The sequence below is a fragment of the Callithrix jacchus genome, chromosome 4 (assembly GCF_049354715.1).
Source record: "Callithrix jacchus isolate 240 chromosome 4, calJac240_pri, whole genome shotgun sequence".
In the NCBI taxonomy this organism is placed as follows: domain Eukaryota; kingdom Metazoa; phylum Chordata; class Mammalia; order Primates; family Cebidae; genus Callithrix; species Callithrix jacchus.
Window position 1 is genome coordinate 91,612,289 of NC_133505.1, and position 17,921 is coordinate 91,630,209.

General features: G+C 38.0%; 1 protein-coding gene across 11 annotated transcripts in view; it reads right to left on the reverse strand.

Moving 5' to 3' along the window:
• Positions 1-17,921, reverse strand: part of LOC144576428 (uncharacterized) — a 110,818-nt gene that overhangs the window by 17,736 nt on the left and 75,161 nt on the right. For 3 of the 11 annotated variants that reach the window (XR_008480737.2, XR_004741922.3, XM_054254247.2), the window contains 2 exons: positions 14,875-14,918; positions 13,845-14,786 (listed from right to left, as the gene is read on the reverse strand). The exons of 1 other annotated variant lie outside the window; for it this stretch is intronic. Coding sequence is in view for 4 of the 10 variants with exons in the window: in XM_054254247.2 (XP_054110222.1) it covers positions 14,720-14,786; positions 14,875-14,918 (111 nt within the window). In the remaining 6 variants the exon portion in view is untranslated. Of the gene's footprint in view, positions 1-3,935; positions 6,603-13,234; positions 13,464-13,844; positions 14,787-14,874; positions 14,919-17,921 lie in introns of those variants that run through there. 7 more of the 11 variants (XR_013534374.1, XR_013534373.1, XR_004741931.3 and 4 more) reach the window with 5 other exon arrangements.

The window sequence follows — 17,921 nt, forward strand, 5'->3', positions numbered from 1 at the left end:
GGCTGGATATAAAATTCTGGGTTGAAAGTTCTTTTCTTTAAGGATGTTGAACATCGACCCCCACACTCTTCTAGTTTTTAGGTTTTCTGCTGAGAGATCTGTTGTGAGTTTGATGTTCTTCCCTTTGTGGGTAACCCGACCTTTCTCTCTGGCTGACAATAGCATTTTCTTTTTCATTTGAACCCTGATGAATCTGACAGTTATGTGCATGGGGATAGCTCTTTTTGAGGGATATCTTTGTGGTGTTCTCTGTATTTCCTGGATTTGAATATTGGCCTTTCTTGCTATGTTGGGGAAGTTTTTCTGGATTATATCCTGAAGAGTGTTTTCCAGCTTGGATTCATTCTCTTCGTCACATTTAGGTACACCTATCAAACATAGATTGGGTCTCTTTATATAGTCCCACATTTCTTGGAGACTTTTTTTTCATTTTTTTTGTGCTTTTTTTCTCTAATCTTGCCTTCTTATTTTATTTCGTTGAGTTGATCTTCGACCTCTGATATCCTTTCTTTTGCTGCGTCAATTCGGCTGTTGAAACTTGTGCATGCTTCACAAAGTTCTCGTGTTGTGTTTTTCAGCTTCATCAATTCACTCATATTCCTCTTTAAGTTGTCCATTCTTGTTATCATTTCGTCAAGGATGGAAGTTTCTTATTACCCATTTTCTGAATTCTGATTCCGTCATTTCATCACACTCATTCTCCGTCCAGCTTTGCTCCTTGCTGGTGAGGAGTTGTGATCCCTTGTAGGAGGCGAGGTGTTCTGGTTTAGGGTGTTTTCCTCCTTTTTGTGCTGTTTTCTTTTCATCTTTATGGGTTTATTCATCTGTTGTCTGTGTAGTTGCTGATTTTCAGATTGGGTCTCTGAGTGGACGTCCAGATTGTTGATGATGAAATTATTTCTGTTTCTTAATTTTTTTTTTTTAAACAGACTGGCTCCTCTGCTTTAGGACTGCTGAGGTCAACTCCAGGTCCTGCTTGCCTGGGGGTCACCTGCAGCAGTTGCAGAACAGTAAGGGTTGCTACCAGTTTCTTCTTCTGCTATCTTTGTACCAGAATAATACCTGCTAAATGTCAGTCTGATCAGTCCTTTGTGAGGTGACTCTTTGCATATATAGGGGTCTGGGAGCTGCCAGAGGAGACAGTGTGTCCTTTATAGGAGCTCAAGGGCTGAGCTGTGAGCTTTGTTGTCCATTCAGAGCTGCCAGGAAGGTACATTTGAGTCTGCTGCAGCAGAACTCATAAAGCCCTCTTTTTTCCCCAGGTGATTTGTCCCAGGGGGTTAGGACTTTATTTATGGTATTTGTTGCATTACTGTCTTGTTTTATTTTTTTTCTCCCCTCGGGCTGTCCTGCACAGCAAGGGGGCAGCCTAGTCACTGCCTGTAGAGGTTTTGCTGAACCTCTGCTGTGGGTCTGCCCTGCTGCTGGCTCTGCCGTGCTGCCCTTTGTATTTCCCTGCAGTCCTGTTTATATGGGTGTGGTTAGAACTGCCACAACAATGTTGGCCCACCTCTGTAATGACTGACTCTCTGTTATGGTGGGTTGCCTTGGCAATGGTGGGTTGCCTCAGCAACAGCAGGCTGCCTCAGCAATGTCAGTCTACCTCCATAGGGGTGGAGTGCCTCAGTAATGGCTGACGCCCCTCCCCCACAGAGCTGGTTCATCTTGGTTTTAGCTGTGCTTGCCGTGAAACTCTCAACCCTGAGCATTTCCAATTGCTGTTTGTTTTTGTTTGAGTGGGAACTGCTGAGCCTGATCACCTGGCTCCCTGCCTCGGAGCCTTTTTTTTTTTAAGTTGGACAGTTGACTCTTTCCCAGGTATTTCAGTCACCTGCTGAAAGGGCGCTGGGATCTGTGTGATTTTCTCTGCGGCGACCCACTGTGCCACCTGAAACAACGTGGCTGCCCAGCAATCTCTTGGCCTGCTTTATATTTGAGTCTTGTTTAATCAGATGAATGGGCTTATCTGCCTTCCCAGATCTTGAATTTCCAGTTTAACAGGGCAACCAAATCAGTGTATTTTGTATGGGGAGCCACTGCGCTGCGGCGCCAGCCAAAATGGTCACGCCGGCTAAAACATTTGCTCTGGCGACCCGTGGGGTTCCTCCACCTGGGAATCTCCGGGTCTTTGGGCAAAAAAAAAAAAAAAAATTCGTCTGGAAATATGACGTCTGTGGGGATCACTTCTACAAGGGATCCTTGACAGGACCCTTGCCATCTTGAGCTTGAGCCCATACACGTTTCTCTTCTCCTGGAGGCTGTTGAGCTAAGGGGAAAGAGGATGTCTGGTTGCACTGTTTTTATAAACATCTATCTTTGCCTCTGACATTTGCAACAGGATGGCTGAGCTCAGGCTTTGTGGTCTAACGAGACATTGTGTGGTTAGACATTGTGTGCCTTATTGTTCCTTCTCTGCACAATAACTGTATGACTTTGGTTACCTCTGCTAACTCAATCATATTTTTTTGCATATGATCCTATATGAATAGGCAAGGTTAGAATGACATTTGGAAAGGTCCAGCTGTACCTTGTTAACGGTCTTACCTGCTTGCTTGACTGAATTTAGATAAACACATGCTTAGATTTATGACCCCCTTTTGCAAACTTTATTGTCCCTTTGTGGTACACCCTTTGATTATGAGTCATACTTTCTGTACCCCTTTTTTGTGATTTTTATTCTTGATTTTATTTCAAGATACAATGGAATGTATGTCACTCCTTAACATTGAAAAGTATATAACGTATGGTGTGCACAAATAAACTTGCTGTCCTGGCATTGCCTGACAGTCCTCCAGATTCAACTGTCTATCTGTCTTTTCTTCCATGCACTCCCTCTTCCAGGTTGAGAACACTTGAGTGGGGCTGAGGCTCTTTGCTGGTTGGTAGTTCCCCAGCAGACCTGGCCAGTCCCCCACTGGCATCCATTCACCCTCTGCACTTTCACTGGTAGCTGCAATCCTGATCTGCTCTTAACAGCGCCATCTTCCTTCCCCCCAAATTGATGTATTTTTGTATGCTTATGATTGATGGCTGTAAGCCCCTACATAGATTCAGAATGGCAACTAGTTATTATCGTGAAGACATTGATTAGAGGTTTGAGATATCCTGTCTCACTCTGCAGACTCTGGGGCAAAGAGAAAGCCTGGAGGTTTTCAGTAACCAACGGCGAGTGATTTACTTAATCAGTGGTGCATATGTAATAAAGATTTTATAAAGACCCAAAGGGACTGGATTTAGAGACCTTCCAGTTTGCTGAATATATTGAGGTTCCTGGAGGATATTGTGTTCTGGGAGGACATGTAATCTTCTTCCCACTTATCCCACACTTTGCACTGTGCATCTCTTCATCTGTATCTTTTGTTATGTAATTCATAGCAAACTGGTAATTGTGTTTCCCTGAGTACTTTGAACCATTCCATCAATTCAATTTAACCCAAAGAGGGAGTTCTGGGAACCTCAATTGAACCCGAAATTGAATCCAGTTTCTCAGAATTCTGGAGTTTCAGATTTAGGACTGATGTAGGGTGGCAGTCTCATGGGACTGAGCCCTTTACCTGTGGAATCTAATGCTCTCTGCTGACAGAGTATGAGAACTGAATTAGAGGACACCCAGCTTGTGTCATCTGCTGAAATAATTGCTTGCTTGTTGGTGGGGAAAACCCCTCCCCACCTTTGATCACAGACGCCTTCTTTGTAGATGATAAGTTTTTGTGTTGTGAGAGAAGAGAAAAAAATGGCAAGTATGTCTTTTCCACACATGTCGTGGATAAGGGAACTACTGTATACACTGTTTTAACTGCCATTCATATTTTGGTTCAGATATCATGCTTTTTGACACTGATCACTTATCACACCTGTTCTGATAACAATACTATTTTTAGTCAATCTCATATGGTTTGTGTAAGATGACTTGTATACTGCAGTTCACTTGTAGATTTCAAATTTTGATAAATTTATTATTTGCATTTAATAAATACAAAGTAAGGGAAGTAAGAATTCTTACTGCACTAACCACATACCAGTAGGCATAATTTATATTACTTTTAATAAAGTCTTAAGTATGCTCCCAAAGGAATGCTTTGTAACAAATCATCAGTCCTATACTTTAAAGAAAAATGGTCTAAAGCATGCATATAGGTGTGCAAATTTTTTTTTAATGAAGGTAGAGTCTTGCTATATTTTCCAAACTGGTCTCAAACTTCTGGGTTTCTCCCGTGATCCTCCTGCCTCAGTCTCCCAAGTAGTTGAGATTATAGGCATGCACGATTGTGCCGTCTTATGTTTTTAATATTCTATATATTTATTATTGATTTACAATGCATTTTATTTTTTCCTTTAATAGATCCTGGGAGTTCTGATGAATCTGCAGTCAGGTAGAATTTTTACAGATTTAAAAAATTAAATTAACTTAGGAACTATAGATGGAAGAAACTACTATCTGTTGAGTGTTGTATTCTGGGCTAACCACACTATTATGTGCTATGCATTCATCTCATAAAGCCATCTTAACATCTGTTTTCTTATAACCTACCATTTATTAAATCGGCAACTGTTGTTTAGAGAGGTTGATGAATTGGCTCATGACCCCATAGTTTAAAAAGTAGCTGATTCACAGTTAAACCATCAGCCTGCCTGGCTTTCAAATCTTTATTTTGCTCTTCAGAGTAGATGGATAAAGATCTGTGCAGCAATTGGATCAAGATATATGTAAGAATCAGATTAATAAATACAGTCAACTCTAGTTATATGTTAACTCTCATTTAAAGTTATTGTTAGAAATGAGGTTGGTCTAACAGTATGTCCTAATAAATCTGACAATTTCAGTGGTAACCAATATCTTATCTTTACTATCAAAGGCTTTAGGGCAGTGTAAAAGTTTGGCCATAGGATTGTAAATTTTACAAAACCAAGATTAGACAAGTCTTAGAGAGAAATTGCTTGACTTCCAAGTTTGGTTTTCCCTTTAGGCTAGTGTTTCTGCCTACTTCCACAATATTTTTCTTTAGTCTTTTTTTTTTCTGTGACATTTCCATAACTTTCTCTTGATGTTTTAAAGTGTTTTTCTCTGCTTTTGGTGTTTCTTTTGTTCTATTTTTTTTTCATATTCTGCTGACTATGTATCCCCAATCCTCCTATAGACAGTCAAAAGCATGCAGAATTTCAGAATTTTAAGGAATCATAGGACTAATTAAAATAACCTTTAGTACTTCAACGTGTGTTAAAACATTCTGGCAAGTGTGTTCCTAGATAGAGAACCTGGACTCAAATAGGTTAGGATAGTTTTCTTTTTGGACATAGGAAGTGACAGAAATAAAACTCATTTTAAAGCCCAGTACTCACCCTTCTTTTTTTATTTTATGAGTTTTTGTTGTTGTTGTTGTTGACAGAGTCTTGCTGTCTTGCCCAGGCTTGAGTGCAGTGGTGCAGTCTAGGCTCACTGCAACCTCTGCTGCCTGAGTTCTAGCAATTATCCTGCCCCAGCCTCCCAAATAGCTGAAATTACAGCCATGCCATGGTGGCTCACACCTGTAATCCCAGCACTTTGGGAGGCTGAGGCAGGTGGATAATGGGGTCAAGAGTTCCAGATAATCCTGGGCAAAATGGTGAAAATTAGTCTACTAAAAATACAAAACAAATTAGCTGGGCATGGTGGCAGGTGCCTGTAGTCTGAGCTACTTGGGAGGCTGAGGCAGGAGAATTGCTTGAACATGGGAAGCAGAGGTTGCAGTCAGCCAAGATCATGCCATTGCACTCTAGCCTGGTGACAGAGCAAGACTCTGTCTCAGATGCTGCTGCTGCTGCTGCTGCTGATGATGATTCAATGTGGGAGTGAGTCTGGTGCACCCAGTGGATAGAATGAGAATGAAACTGACTGTTAAACCCAATGGCAGTGGCTAAGAATGGAATGAGCAGGGGAAGGCCAGGTTTGAAGAGAAATAATACTTTGTTGGATAGAAATAAGAATTCTTCAGAAAGAGATCAGAATATTGAAGTTTATGACAAGTTTCATAAAGATAAATTACAAAGATGAAGAACACAAGATGTTGGAAATTTACAAAGGCACACTAAAATAGAGGGTTCAAGGGAGTTTTAAACATGTTGCTGCTTTTTTTTCTTAATAAATAACTGACAAACTTGAAGATTTTCACTGAAAGATGCTAAAACATTTTGAGACACCAGAAAGAGTCTCTACCACAGGAAGAAATGTGGTATTATGTGCTTCCATTCTGACTTACAGAGGGGTGGGTGAAAGCTTCTTGAGTACTAGGGGCTGGAGATCGCTTAACTACATAGATCTGTAGCCCAGGGCAGATGCTTCCTCACCTCTGCTTCTTTTCTTAATTTACTGACGACCTTTCAATGTTCATGTAGGCTGTCAGGGGGCATGATTTACTGGCCAACCAGTCATGAAGTTCAGTTGTGTAATTGGAGGTGTCTATGCTAGGGGCAGTTGATGGAGACTCCAGTTAGCTTGTTATTCAGGCGCAGGGATGTAGATAGCCACTCCTGGTCATTTGACGCCATCCTTTCAGGAATCTGTTCTTTCATAGATTGAAGATTAGAAGATAGGAGACTGCCATGGAGCCCTGAACAAGTGGAATCTGGAAGCCCATAGGAAGAAAGATATTTAGATAGTACTTAGGGAAATAGAGGTACAATTGCCAGGACTCTGTTTTTCCAGCAGTCTCTCTTCTTGAATAACTGAGTGCCTATGAAGGTTTTTTTTGAGAGAGAGTCTCACTCCACCCAGGCTGGAGTGCAGTGGCATGATCTCGGGTCACCACAACCTCTGCCTCCAGGGTTCAAGTGTAATAGCCTCCCTAGTACCTGAAATTACAGGTGTTTGCCACCATGCCTGGCTAATTTTTGCATTTTTAGTGGAGACAGGTTTCACCATGTTGGCCAGGCTGGTCTTGAGCTCCTGATTACTCTCAAGTGATCGCTCCTCAAGTGGTCTGCTCCCCTCGGCCTCCCAAAGAGCTGGGATTTTAGGCATGAGCCACCACACCTGACCCTGCTTGTGAAGGATTTAAGGGCTTTCTAGTTAATATGGACCTGAGAAAAGTAGGATGTATAGAGTGGGTATAATTGAATTTTATTAATGCGTTAATCTTTCTGGGAAGAGTATTCTCAAAGAGAACATACACCTTTGTTATTAGACATTTGTGCACTTAGCATTTACACATTTCAAATATTGCAGGTGATTCCCTGTACTGTTTTGGGACAAAGGAAAGCAATGGGACCTTCTTGAGTGGTTTCTATGCTGAGGAATCAAGACTGCCAATTTGAAGTGACACAGATTAGTCTTTTAACAAAAGATAGATAATGGACAAGAAACAGTGAATCTTTCTACCTTGTTTTAGGTTATCAGGTTTCGTCCAGTTTAGGTCACAAAAGTTATGTCATTTATTAGTTGAATTTTAAGTACAGCTTCAGGATAGATAATTGTCAGTGTATATTATCATCAGGCTCTGGTATATATTGGCTGTTGATATTTGTTATGGAGCTCAAGGTCAGTTTTTATTGATTATTGTATATATTTACACAGGTAGAAGTGTAAAAATAGCTAACAAAAATCTATTTTTAGAACAGAGGCCACATTTTAATTATACCAAGAAACATTATTTTACATACAGATAGCTGACCTTTTCCCAGATTGTGTTTTTGTTTTTTAAAGGGAGAAGCTGAATATGAGCTGGCAGTTAAAAAATTTGTAAAGAAATCAACTTGCTCAACTGTGTGTTGTTGATGCCCTAAGCCAGATGATGACGACTTGACTGTTACCACCTCAAGGTAAAGTGGCCTCTTGTAAAATTAATTTCTCATTCAGTAAAGTTTTGCATATTATTTACTTTTAAAATTTAGCAGTGGTTTATCTATCTTTTTTTATATTAGTAATAAAAAAGTCTGTCAGAGAAAAGCATAGACATGGCTAACTGATTAATAAAATTTGTTGAACCTTGTTAACTAACAAAAGATTGATTAAGTACTGTGACAGGGTGGAAGCTGAAAGAAAATGAACTGGAAAATACATAGTGACAGGAAAATCACATTAAAAAATGCTTTCCCCAAATAAAGGAAATATAAAATTTGGTTAAGGTTTATTTGGATAAACATTACTATTGGCTTTTAAATCATACTAGTGTTACTTTCATAATATTTATGCCTGTATAAATCTTCAGTGAATCAAATTACTTGTAGTTATCATGGAATCTCCCTGGTACTTTTCATTGGCAAAACTGTACAGCACATAGCATATACCTTTTTCTGGACACTTATTATTTTGGTATCATATAGTTTTTAGGAGAGATTTTTTTTCTACTTCTATTATTACTTCTGTAGTGAGAATAAAATAATATTAAAATTTGGAGAAAACTAGCTAAGTATGGTCGTGTACACCTGTAGTTTCAGCTACTTGGGGGTTTGAGGCAGGAGGATTGGTTGAGCCCAAGAGTTTGAGAACAGCCTGGGTAACATAACCAGATTGTATCTGCTTTAAAATATAAACTGTAGAAATGTAGAAATTCAAATTTATGTTACCAAAATTTGTATTACAAATGGACTTTTGTGTGTTTTATGTTGTCCATAAAGGGTATATGTAAAAATTTATCTAATAAATAACATGTATTTTACTGCAAATAACCAGTTATATAAGTGGACTCTTAATAGCACTATGGTAAGACTTTAAACCATAATTTTGTCATTGTAGTTTATTTAAAATATCCACTCAAAGTCTTTATATTACATTTGGAAATTTAAAATTTCAGAATTTTTATATTAGTTGTTTACATAATCACTTGAAGTTCCTGCATATTACAGGCTACTGGAGGTCACAGACATATTTGTGTGTATCCTGGAGTACCTGGAATACAGTTTTCCATGTAAGAAGCATTGTAATTGTTGCTTTTTCGAGATGGAGTTTTACTGTCACCCAGGCTGGAGTGCAGTGGTGGGATATTGGCTCACTGCAGTCTCCACTTCCTGGGCTCAGGTGATCCTCCCACCTTAGCCATCCAAGTAGCTGGGACTGTTAAGACTTTGTCACCATGCTTGAATGAGTTTTGTATTTTTTGTAGAGATGGGGTTTTGCCTGGTTGCCCAGGCTGTCCTTTAACTGTTGGACTCACATGATATGCCTACCTCAGCCTCTCAGAGTGCTGGGGTTACAGGCATTAATTCCAACATTCAGCCTTAATAGTTGTTTAATCTGAATAAATAGATGACTTTTTATATAATGGAATGTTATAAGTAATATATATAATGTATCTATTGATTAAATACTGCAGTTAAAAATATTGCTTACATTTATATTATTTTTTAATGTTTAAGGATGTATAAGTTTTGATGTTATTTTGGGAAATTATGCCATAAATAAAAAGGAAATAAATTAGAAATAGGTCATTAATAGTAAGGAGGGTACAATATATTTTCTAGTATAATTCAACTGGAATGTTAGATTATAATTTTAGACTAAAATTTCTTAAACATTTTATTAGCCCCAACTCATGCTCTAATAAATATGCCTTTATAAGTCATGTATTACTCTTTAGAATTCTGGTGATCAATTCCTCCTCTAGGTGGAAAGTTGATGGAAAGTTCTAGTTTTCCATCTCTAATAATACCAGTCTTTCAGGTAATCGTAGATGACCATGTCTGGCTAATTGAATGTTTTATAGTAATAAAATTTAACTCCGTATCATAGAAATATTTGTAAAAAATGAATTGTAGCATAAGTATTAACCTGTATTGTTAGGGCTATAAAGGAACAAAAGGCTCAGTTACATATCTATTTCTCCATGTACTTTATGGTATGTCATGTTGTTTCTTTTCTCTATTGGCTGAAGCTCATATTAAATTGACTAGTTAGGTTTCTTTGTTGTTTCTCCGTTCATTGTCACATTTTAAAAATGATTTATCCCCATCTAATTTTTTTCTCACAGAACTCATTTCTTTAGTGACTGGTCTTTCAGTCCATCTGTGTTTTTATTGTCAGCATATTTAGTTACAGCTTTCTCTTTAGTTATCTATGTGTGGCTTTCATTTAACAATTACTGCCCACAAGATTTACTTTTTTTTTTTCCTTTTCTTTGGAAGAGCTAAATTTATGCACTTATCTTTATCTTTTTGACAAAATGAACAAAAGCAACAAATACTATTTGCAATGCCATCCCACTTAAATAAGGTATTACTATAAACTAAATTCTCATTTCCCCCTTCAAGAAGCGATGGATGCAAATGATTACCTCCTGCATATGCCCATAATGAATTATTTTCTCATGTTTTTGAGCTCATAATTAATAAAGTATTTATGTGCTAAGTGAATTACTCCTTCATAGTATAATTCTAATTTGCATGATTCATTTAAGAAGGAAGTACAGTATAGTGCCAGAAAAACAAAGTTTAGAATGTGCAAAAAATCACTTTGTGTTCTGAAAGAAAGTTTATCTAAAATCTAAAGAATTATTTCAGGTTAAGCTGTGGCCAAATATATCATTCTGTGATGTATCTGGATGTGCAAAATCATAAGGAGAGTTAGAGAAAAACAGTTTTAATTGTAGTTTTCATTGAAATTGGAATTTGAAAAAATAATGCTGGGATTTTAGTATATTTATGTATTTTGATGTCCAATATAGCTCTACAATGAACATTTTAGGTTAAGAAAAAGACATCTGGAGTAGTAACTATGTGGGAATGCTATAACAATTTAGTGTTGTAGTAAGTAGAAGTCATTTTCAGTAAGAAAACACACTGAGTACTTTTGTGGCAGCCACACTTATAGCAGCAGAAGTATAAAATAATAATGGTGTATTCTAATGCTATGACTGTGAAGAGAAATGGGAGGGGCCTGACTTTTTACTAGAAGCAGCTGGTGCATAGTTTAACAGCACCAGTAGAAGTCAAAAGACATGTTAGTCTCCTGGTTCTGCCACTTCCTAGGTATGGGACATTGAGAAAAATTCTTTATCTGATTGTCATTGACCTCATTCATAAAAATGGTACTAATGGTAACTCTCAGTATGTGTAATGAACAGAAGTAGTGGGAAATGTAAAAACATTTGTAAACTAAAAAATATGTTTACAAATGTGAGACAAAATGATCACAACAGTATTCAGTGACTTAGTAAAACTCGAAGAAAATTTTTGTAAACCTGAAGGATGATAAAATGGCAGTAGCACCAAGAAAAGAATGGGAAAGTAGGAAATGACATGGGGATTTTAAATTTGGGGTTGGCGTGTGTTTAGTTTCAGCAGGCTACTACAACTGAAGATGTCCTGTAGGGACATAGCAGTTCAGCATATGAGACTTTCTGATGAAATTTTAAGTGTTTTGACCTAGAATTTATTTTTGTTTTAGATCATGAACTGTTCTAGTCAGTGAGACACTGAATATACAAGATGACATCTTATGCATTAGTAACAGAAAAAGAAAGAAAGAGCAAATGCTTCTCACTATAAATGCTTTCTATGAGGAAAATAAAAAATGTTAGAAGATATCAAGGAAGTTTGTAGTTAAAATGGGAAAGGGAGAGAAATGGAAATCTGTGGTCAGAGAAGAACTCTCTGAGTATAATATTTAAGCTGCCAACTAAAGGATGAGAAACATCCAGCCATGTGAAAATCTAAAAAAAGGAAATTCTGAATGGAGAGAATAAAGGATCACATCTATTCATTATTTTGCTCTTAACACCCTGGAATGTGCAGAAAGCCATCATCATAATTATTTTTTATGACTACAGTATGTACAACAAATGTGAAATAGAATCCTGGCACATTTTAGATGCTTCCTAAATAAATGTTTTTTTTTTTCCTTTTAAAGAAAGCTTCCTACACTTTTGAAGTTCATTCTTCTCTCTTTTCTTTCTTTTCCTTTCCTTTCCTTTTCTTTTCTTTCTTTACCTTTTCTTTCCTTTTCCTCTTGTCTTTTCTTTTTTGACAGAGTCTCACTTTGTTGCCTATGCTGAAGTGCAGTAGTGCAATTTCAGCTCACTGCAGCCTTGACCTTCCAGAGTAATAAGATCCTTCCTTCTCAGTTTTCTGAGTATCTGAATTTACAGGTATGCACCAGCATGCCCAGCTAATTTATGTTTCTTTTGCACAGATGGTGTTTGACCATTTTTCCCAGGCTGATTTCAAACTCCTGGGCTCAAGTAATCCAACCACCTTGGCCTCCCAAAATCTTAAGATTAAAGGTGTGATCCAATGTCCCTGGCCTGATGGATGCAGATAATCACCATGGCATGTGTATACCTATGTAATACATCTGCATGTTCTGCACCTGTACCCCAGAACTTAAAGTATAATAAAAAGATAAAATAGTTGCACAGTTGATCACATATTTGCTTGCTTTTATTTAAAGATAACATAAAAATTTTATTAGTACATCATTCCATTCAAACTTATTTTTCTGTCAGTAAAGATTTTATTTAAAAAATGTAGGTTTTTTCAAGTCTTTGTTTACCTAAATGAAGCATCTTCTATGGTGTTCTATTGATGCTCAATATGACATATTTCCAAGTTTTCTATCATAAATATCTTAATACTGAAATATTTATATAAGGATATTTAAAATTTTTAATATTGTATTACACCAAGTAATATATATATTTAGATTATATATATTTTATATATGTGCATATATATATATATAAGTATATATGTGTGTGTGTGTATATATATATATATATATATACGTTTTTGAGATGGAGTCTTGCTCTTTCACCCAGGCTAGAGTGCAGTGGTGTGATCTTCACTCACTGCAACCTCCACCTCCTAGGTTTAAGCAATTCTCTTGTCTCATCCTCCCAAGTAGCTGGGACTACAGGTGCGCACTAAAAATCTGGGCCATTTTTTTTCTTTTGGTAGAGACAGGGTATCACCATATTGGTCAGGCTGCTCTCAAACTCCTGACCTCATGTGATCAACCTGCCTTGGCCTGCCAAAGTGCTGAAATTATAAACGTGAGCCAATGCACCTGGCATATATATATATATGCACACACACATATATATATATACATACACACACACATATATATTTGAGACAGAGTCTTGCTCTGTCACCATGTGCCAGGCTGGGGTGCAGTGGCATGATCTAGACTCACTGCAACCTCCACCTTCCGGGTTCAAGAAACTATCTTGCCTCAGCCTCCCTAGTAGCTGGGTCTACAGGTGTGCACCACCACAACCAGCTAATTTTTGTATTTTTTAGTAGAGACAGGGTTTCACCATGTTGGCGAGGATTGTCTCTATCTCTCGACCTGGTGATATGCCTGCCAACATGTATTTTTTTTAAATGTTTTCTTATTTTTGGTGGAGATTGCAAAGTAGAGTTAGGTAATTTGAAGTTAGTTCCTGACTGAGATATGCACATGCTAATATTTTGTCTGGGAATATGTTTCCTTTGGGCTGCCATGCTTGGATAAGCAAGTCAATGGACATACGAAGATAACAGATGAGGCAGACCTGGAAAATATAGATGACATTCTTTACTGGAATGCTCAGTACATGCTTCTCCTCTGATTTTTTTTTTTAAGTCAAATTAGTTTTAAAATACTAAATTGAAATTTTGGGGTAGACAGTCTTGCTCTGTTGCCTAGGCTGGGGTGCAGTGGCATGGTTCACTAGAGTCTCCACCTCCCAGGCTCAAGTAATTGTCCAGAATTAGCCTCCCAAGTAGCTAGGACTACAGGCATACACCACAATGACAAACTTTTTTTTTTTTTTTTTTGGTAGAGATAGGTTCTCATTATGTTGCCCAAACTTGTCTTGAACTCCAAGATAAAGCAATCCACCTACCTTGGTTTTGCAAAGGGCTATGATTATAAAAATGAGCCACCAAGCTTGGATAAACTGCAATTTATTTAAGTAAACTGATTAGTGCTGGATTGTGGTAGTGCACATTGGTTATCTCAATACTTTGGGAGGCAGAAGTGAAATGATTACTTAACACCAGGGGTTTGGTCCAGGTATGGTGGCTCATGCCTGTAATCCTAGCACTTGGGAGGCTGAGTGGATCATGAGGTCAAGAAATTGAGACCATCCTGGCCAACATGGGAACACCCCATCTCTACTAAAATACAAAAAAAAAAAAAAAAGAAAAAAAAGAGCTGGGTGTGGTGGCATATAGTGCCTATAGTCCCAGCTACTCAGGAGGCTGAGGCTGGAGAATTGCTTGAACCCAGGAGGCAGAGGTTGCAGTGGGCTGATCATGCCTGGTACCTGGTGACAGAGCGAGACTGTCTCAAAAAACAAACAAAAAAACACCAGGAATTTGGTACCAGCCTGGGCAATATAGTGAGATCTTGTCTCTACAAAAATAACAATTAAAAAGTAGCCTAGCGGCCGGGCGCGGTGGCTCAAGCCTGTAATCCCAGCACTTTGGGAGGCCGAGGCGGGTGGATCACGAGGTCAACAGATCGAGACCATCCTGGTCAACATGGTGAAACCCCGTCTCTACTAAAAATTACAAAAAGTTAGCTGGGCACGGTGGCGCGTGCCTGTAATCCCAGCTACTCAGGAGGCTGAGGCAGGAGAATTGCCTGAACCCAGGGGGCGGAGGTTGCGGTGAGCCGAGATTGCGCCATTGCACTCCAGCCTGGGTAACAAGAGCAAAACTCCGTCTCAAAAAAAAAAAAAAAAAAAAAAAAGTAGCCTAGCATGATGGCACACATCTGTAGTTTCAGCTACTCAGGAAGCTGACATAGGAAGATTGCTTTAGGTCAGGAGGTTGAGACTGCAGTTAGCCATAATGATGCCACTACATTCCAGCCCTCGGTGATAAAGACCCTGTTTTAAAAAAAGAAAAAAAAAATTGATAAGAAAGTCTTTATGAAACTTTATAATTTTTTAAATGGAAACTCATGCTTGATATTACCTCAGCAGTGTGTACTTCAAAACTGTCAGAGCCTTTACCTGGACCTGAAAATGGAAAAACAAAACAAAACAAAGAACACAAAACACAGTGTAGTCAATGTAAAAGAAGGTAAGAATACTATTTTATTTAAAAAGTCATTTGATGGAATTAAAAAAAAAATAAGAGCACTAATATTTTCAAATAGCTAAAGAAAATGTTCTATTAAATGTATAATAAGTAAAGGAGAAGTAAAATGGTGATGTTTTATATCTAATCAAGGGACAGCAGTTGAGTCTATTGAGTACCATTAAAAGAGCTGAATTATTAGTTCCCATTTTAAGATACTCTAAGATATGAGGAAAATCAGGAAAGAGGGAAGAGGAAATGAATAAAAGAAAAAAAGAATGAGGAGGGCAGAGTGTACATGGAATAAATGAAGAAACAGTATGTGGGTGTATGTAAAGGAGGATAGTAAAGTCAAACTGATTTGTAGAATAAGGAAGAGCAGAGTGATAGAAATAGGAAAGAAGGTAATGTCAGCATCCAGCACCAAAATGTGTCAGAGAATTAAAGTAACATCTTCCTGCTCTTGCTGTCATTCTCACTACTGGAGAGGCATTAAGGATTGAGGTGCCTCACCACACAGATCTGTGTTTTATCTACCACAGATGAGTATCACCTTAAATGGTCAGCCATGTATGGCCATAATTTAGTTTTATAGAAAATGTTATAACTTCATTGGATAGTATCATATAGGCCAAATTAACATAATTGGATAATGTCATGTGATTTATGGAGAGGAGTTAGAGAAGGTATAGCCTGATTAAAAGTGTATTAGAAACATTATGGCTTATAATACAGAATTAAATTCAGGGACTTAATAGGGAAGAAATTGAGGCTAAGTTCCAGATGGGCAATTAGGGTAAATAAATGTGGTAGCACATTAGTGTAGAATAGGGCATCCAAAATTTCATGAATTAGTTGAGGAGCTTCTAAAAAATGAACATTCTCATTCAGCATGTGTGGGATTCTGCCCTTCACAGGAGTACACAGGTGGTATTGGTGCTGTTCCTTGGACACAGCTCTGAATAACAAGGAAATAGCCTTCCTTTAGAGAAATCTGGAAAAAGAACCTTTGGACAGCAGTTTAAAAAAATAACAGAATCAAGGGAAGGCAATAATATCCTTTTATTTCTGAGGCAGGATTCTAGCCACAGAGGAAGCACATTGAGATAAAAACAGAAATTATTGGTGTATACTACTGCTGAATACAGATGGAAAAAGAGGCTGCAATTATCCATACAAAGCAGTTAGGAAGAGAAGCTTCAGGATGACAGATATAAAGATTACTTTTGCAAAAAAAGAGGGATTGTGAAAGGGCAAGGAAAGAGAAAGAAAAAAAAGTTAGCTGGGGAACTTTGGAGTCAAAACCAAGGAAGCCTGAGACACCTCACTTCCAGTTCCTTGGACATATACCCAGTCTAGCAACAACAGTTATTGCTGTGGAGAGTACTGGAGGCAGGAGGGAGTGCTAGAATTGGGGTAAACCACAACAGCTAATTTTTCTTCATAACTGTCAGGCCTCACAGCAAGAAGTTTCATTGATATGAGTGAGTAAGATGTGATTAAGTTATATTTTGGTTAATTTGGGGGGTGGGTCAGCCAGTTCTTTGATACAATAGCTGTTTCATAAGTCATTTACAGAGTAAGATGACATGCCAAACTTAGCTAATTTTAGAAGCAGTCATATTATAAAATTTATTCTGTGAGTACCAAAATTGTCATTTTCTAAGAACACTGCACTGATCTTGAAATATATGTTTATTCTTTTCTATCAAAGCTGTGGAAATTCAATGTTTTCTCTTTTGATAAGTATTTTGATATTGAAAGCTTACTCTGTACGGTTTATTTGATGTGTTTTAAGTCTTGCAAGAGTGGATCAAGAAACTCCTACGAAAAGATCAAACAAGAGGATATGAGAAATGTAGGTGCTTCAGTAGCCATGTGGGCATGGGAAAATGAGAATTTTGAGAAACTATTATTTCATAAGTGTGTATCATAGCTGATCAATTTAGAACACGTTCTTTTTTTTATTGCATTTTAGGTCTTGGGGTACATGTGCAGAACATACAAGATAGTTGCATAGGTACACACGTGGCAGTGTGATTTGCTGTCTTCCTCCCCTTCACCCACATCCGGCATTTCTCCCCATACTATCCTCCCCAGCTCTCCCCCCGCTGTCCCTCACCTATTTCCCCCAATAGACCCCAGTGTGTAGTGCTCCCCTCCCTGTGTCCATGTGTTCTCATTGTTCATCACCCGCCTATGAGTGAGACTATGCAGTATTTCATTTTCTGTTCTTGTGTCAGTTTGCTGAGAATGATGTTCTCCAGATTCATTCATGTCCCTACAAAGGACATAAACTCATCGTTTTTGATTGCTGCATAATATTCCATGGTGTATATGTGCCACATTTTCCCTGTCCAGTCTATCATTGATGGGCATTTGGGTTGGTTCCAGGTCTTTGCTATTGTAAACAGTGCTGCAATGAACATTCATGTGCATATGTCCTCATAGGGAACAATTTATAGTCCTTTGGATATATACCCACTAATGGGATTGCTGGGTCAAATGGAATTTCTATTTCTAGGTCCTTGAGGAATCGCCACACTGTATTCCACAATGGTTGAACTAATTTACTCTCCCACCAGCAGTGTAAAAGTGTTCCTATTTCTCCACATCCTCTCCAGCATCTGTTGTCTCCACATTTCATAATGATAGCCATTCTAACTAGCGTGAGATGGTAGCTCAATGTAGTTTTGATTTGCATTTCTCTGAAGATCAGTGTTGATGAGCATTTTTTCATATGTTTGCTTGCCTCATGTATGTCTTCTTTTGTAAAGTGTCGGTTCATATTCTTTACCCATTTTTGAATGGGCTTGTTTTTTTTTTTTTTTTGTAAATCTGTTTGAGTTCTCTGTAAATTCTGGATATCAACCCTTTGTCAGATGGGTAAACTGCAAAAATTTTTTCCCATTCTGTTGGTTGCCGATTCACTCTAGTCAGTT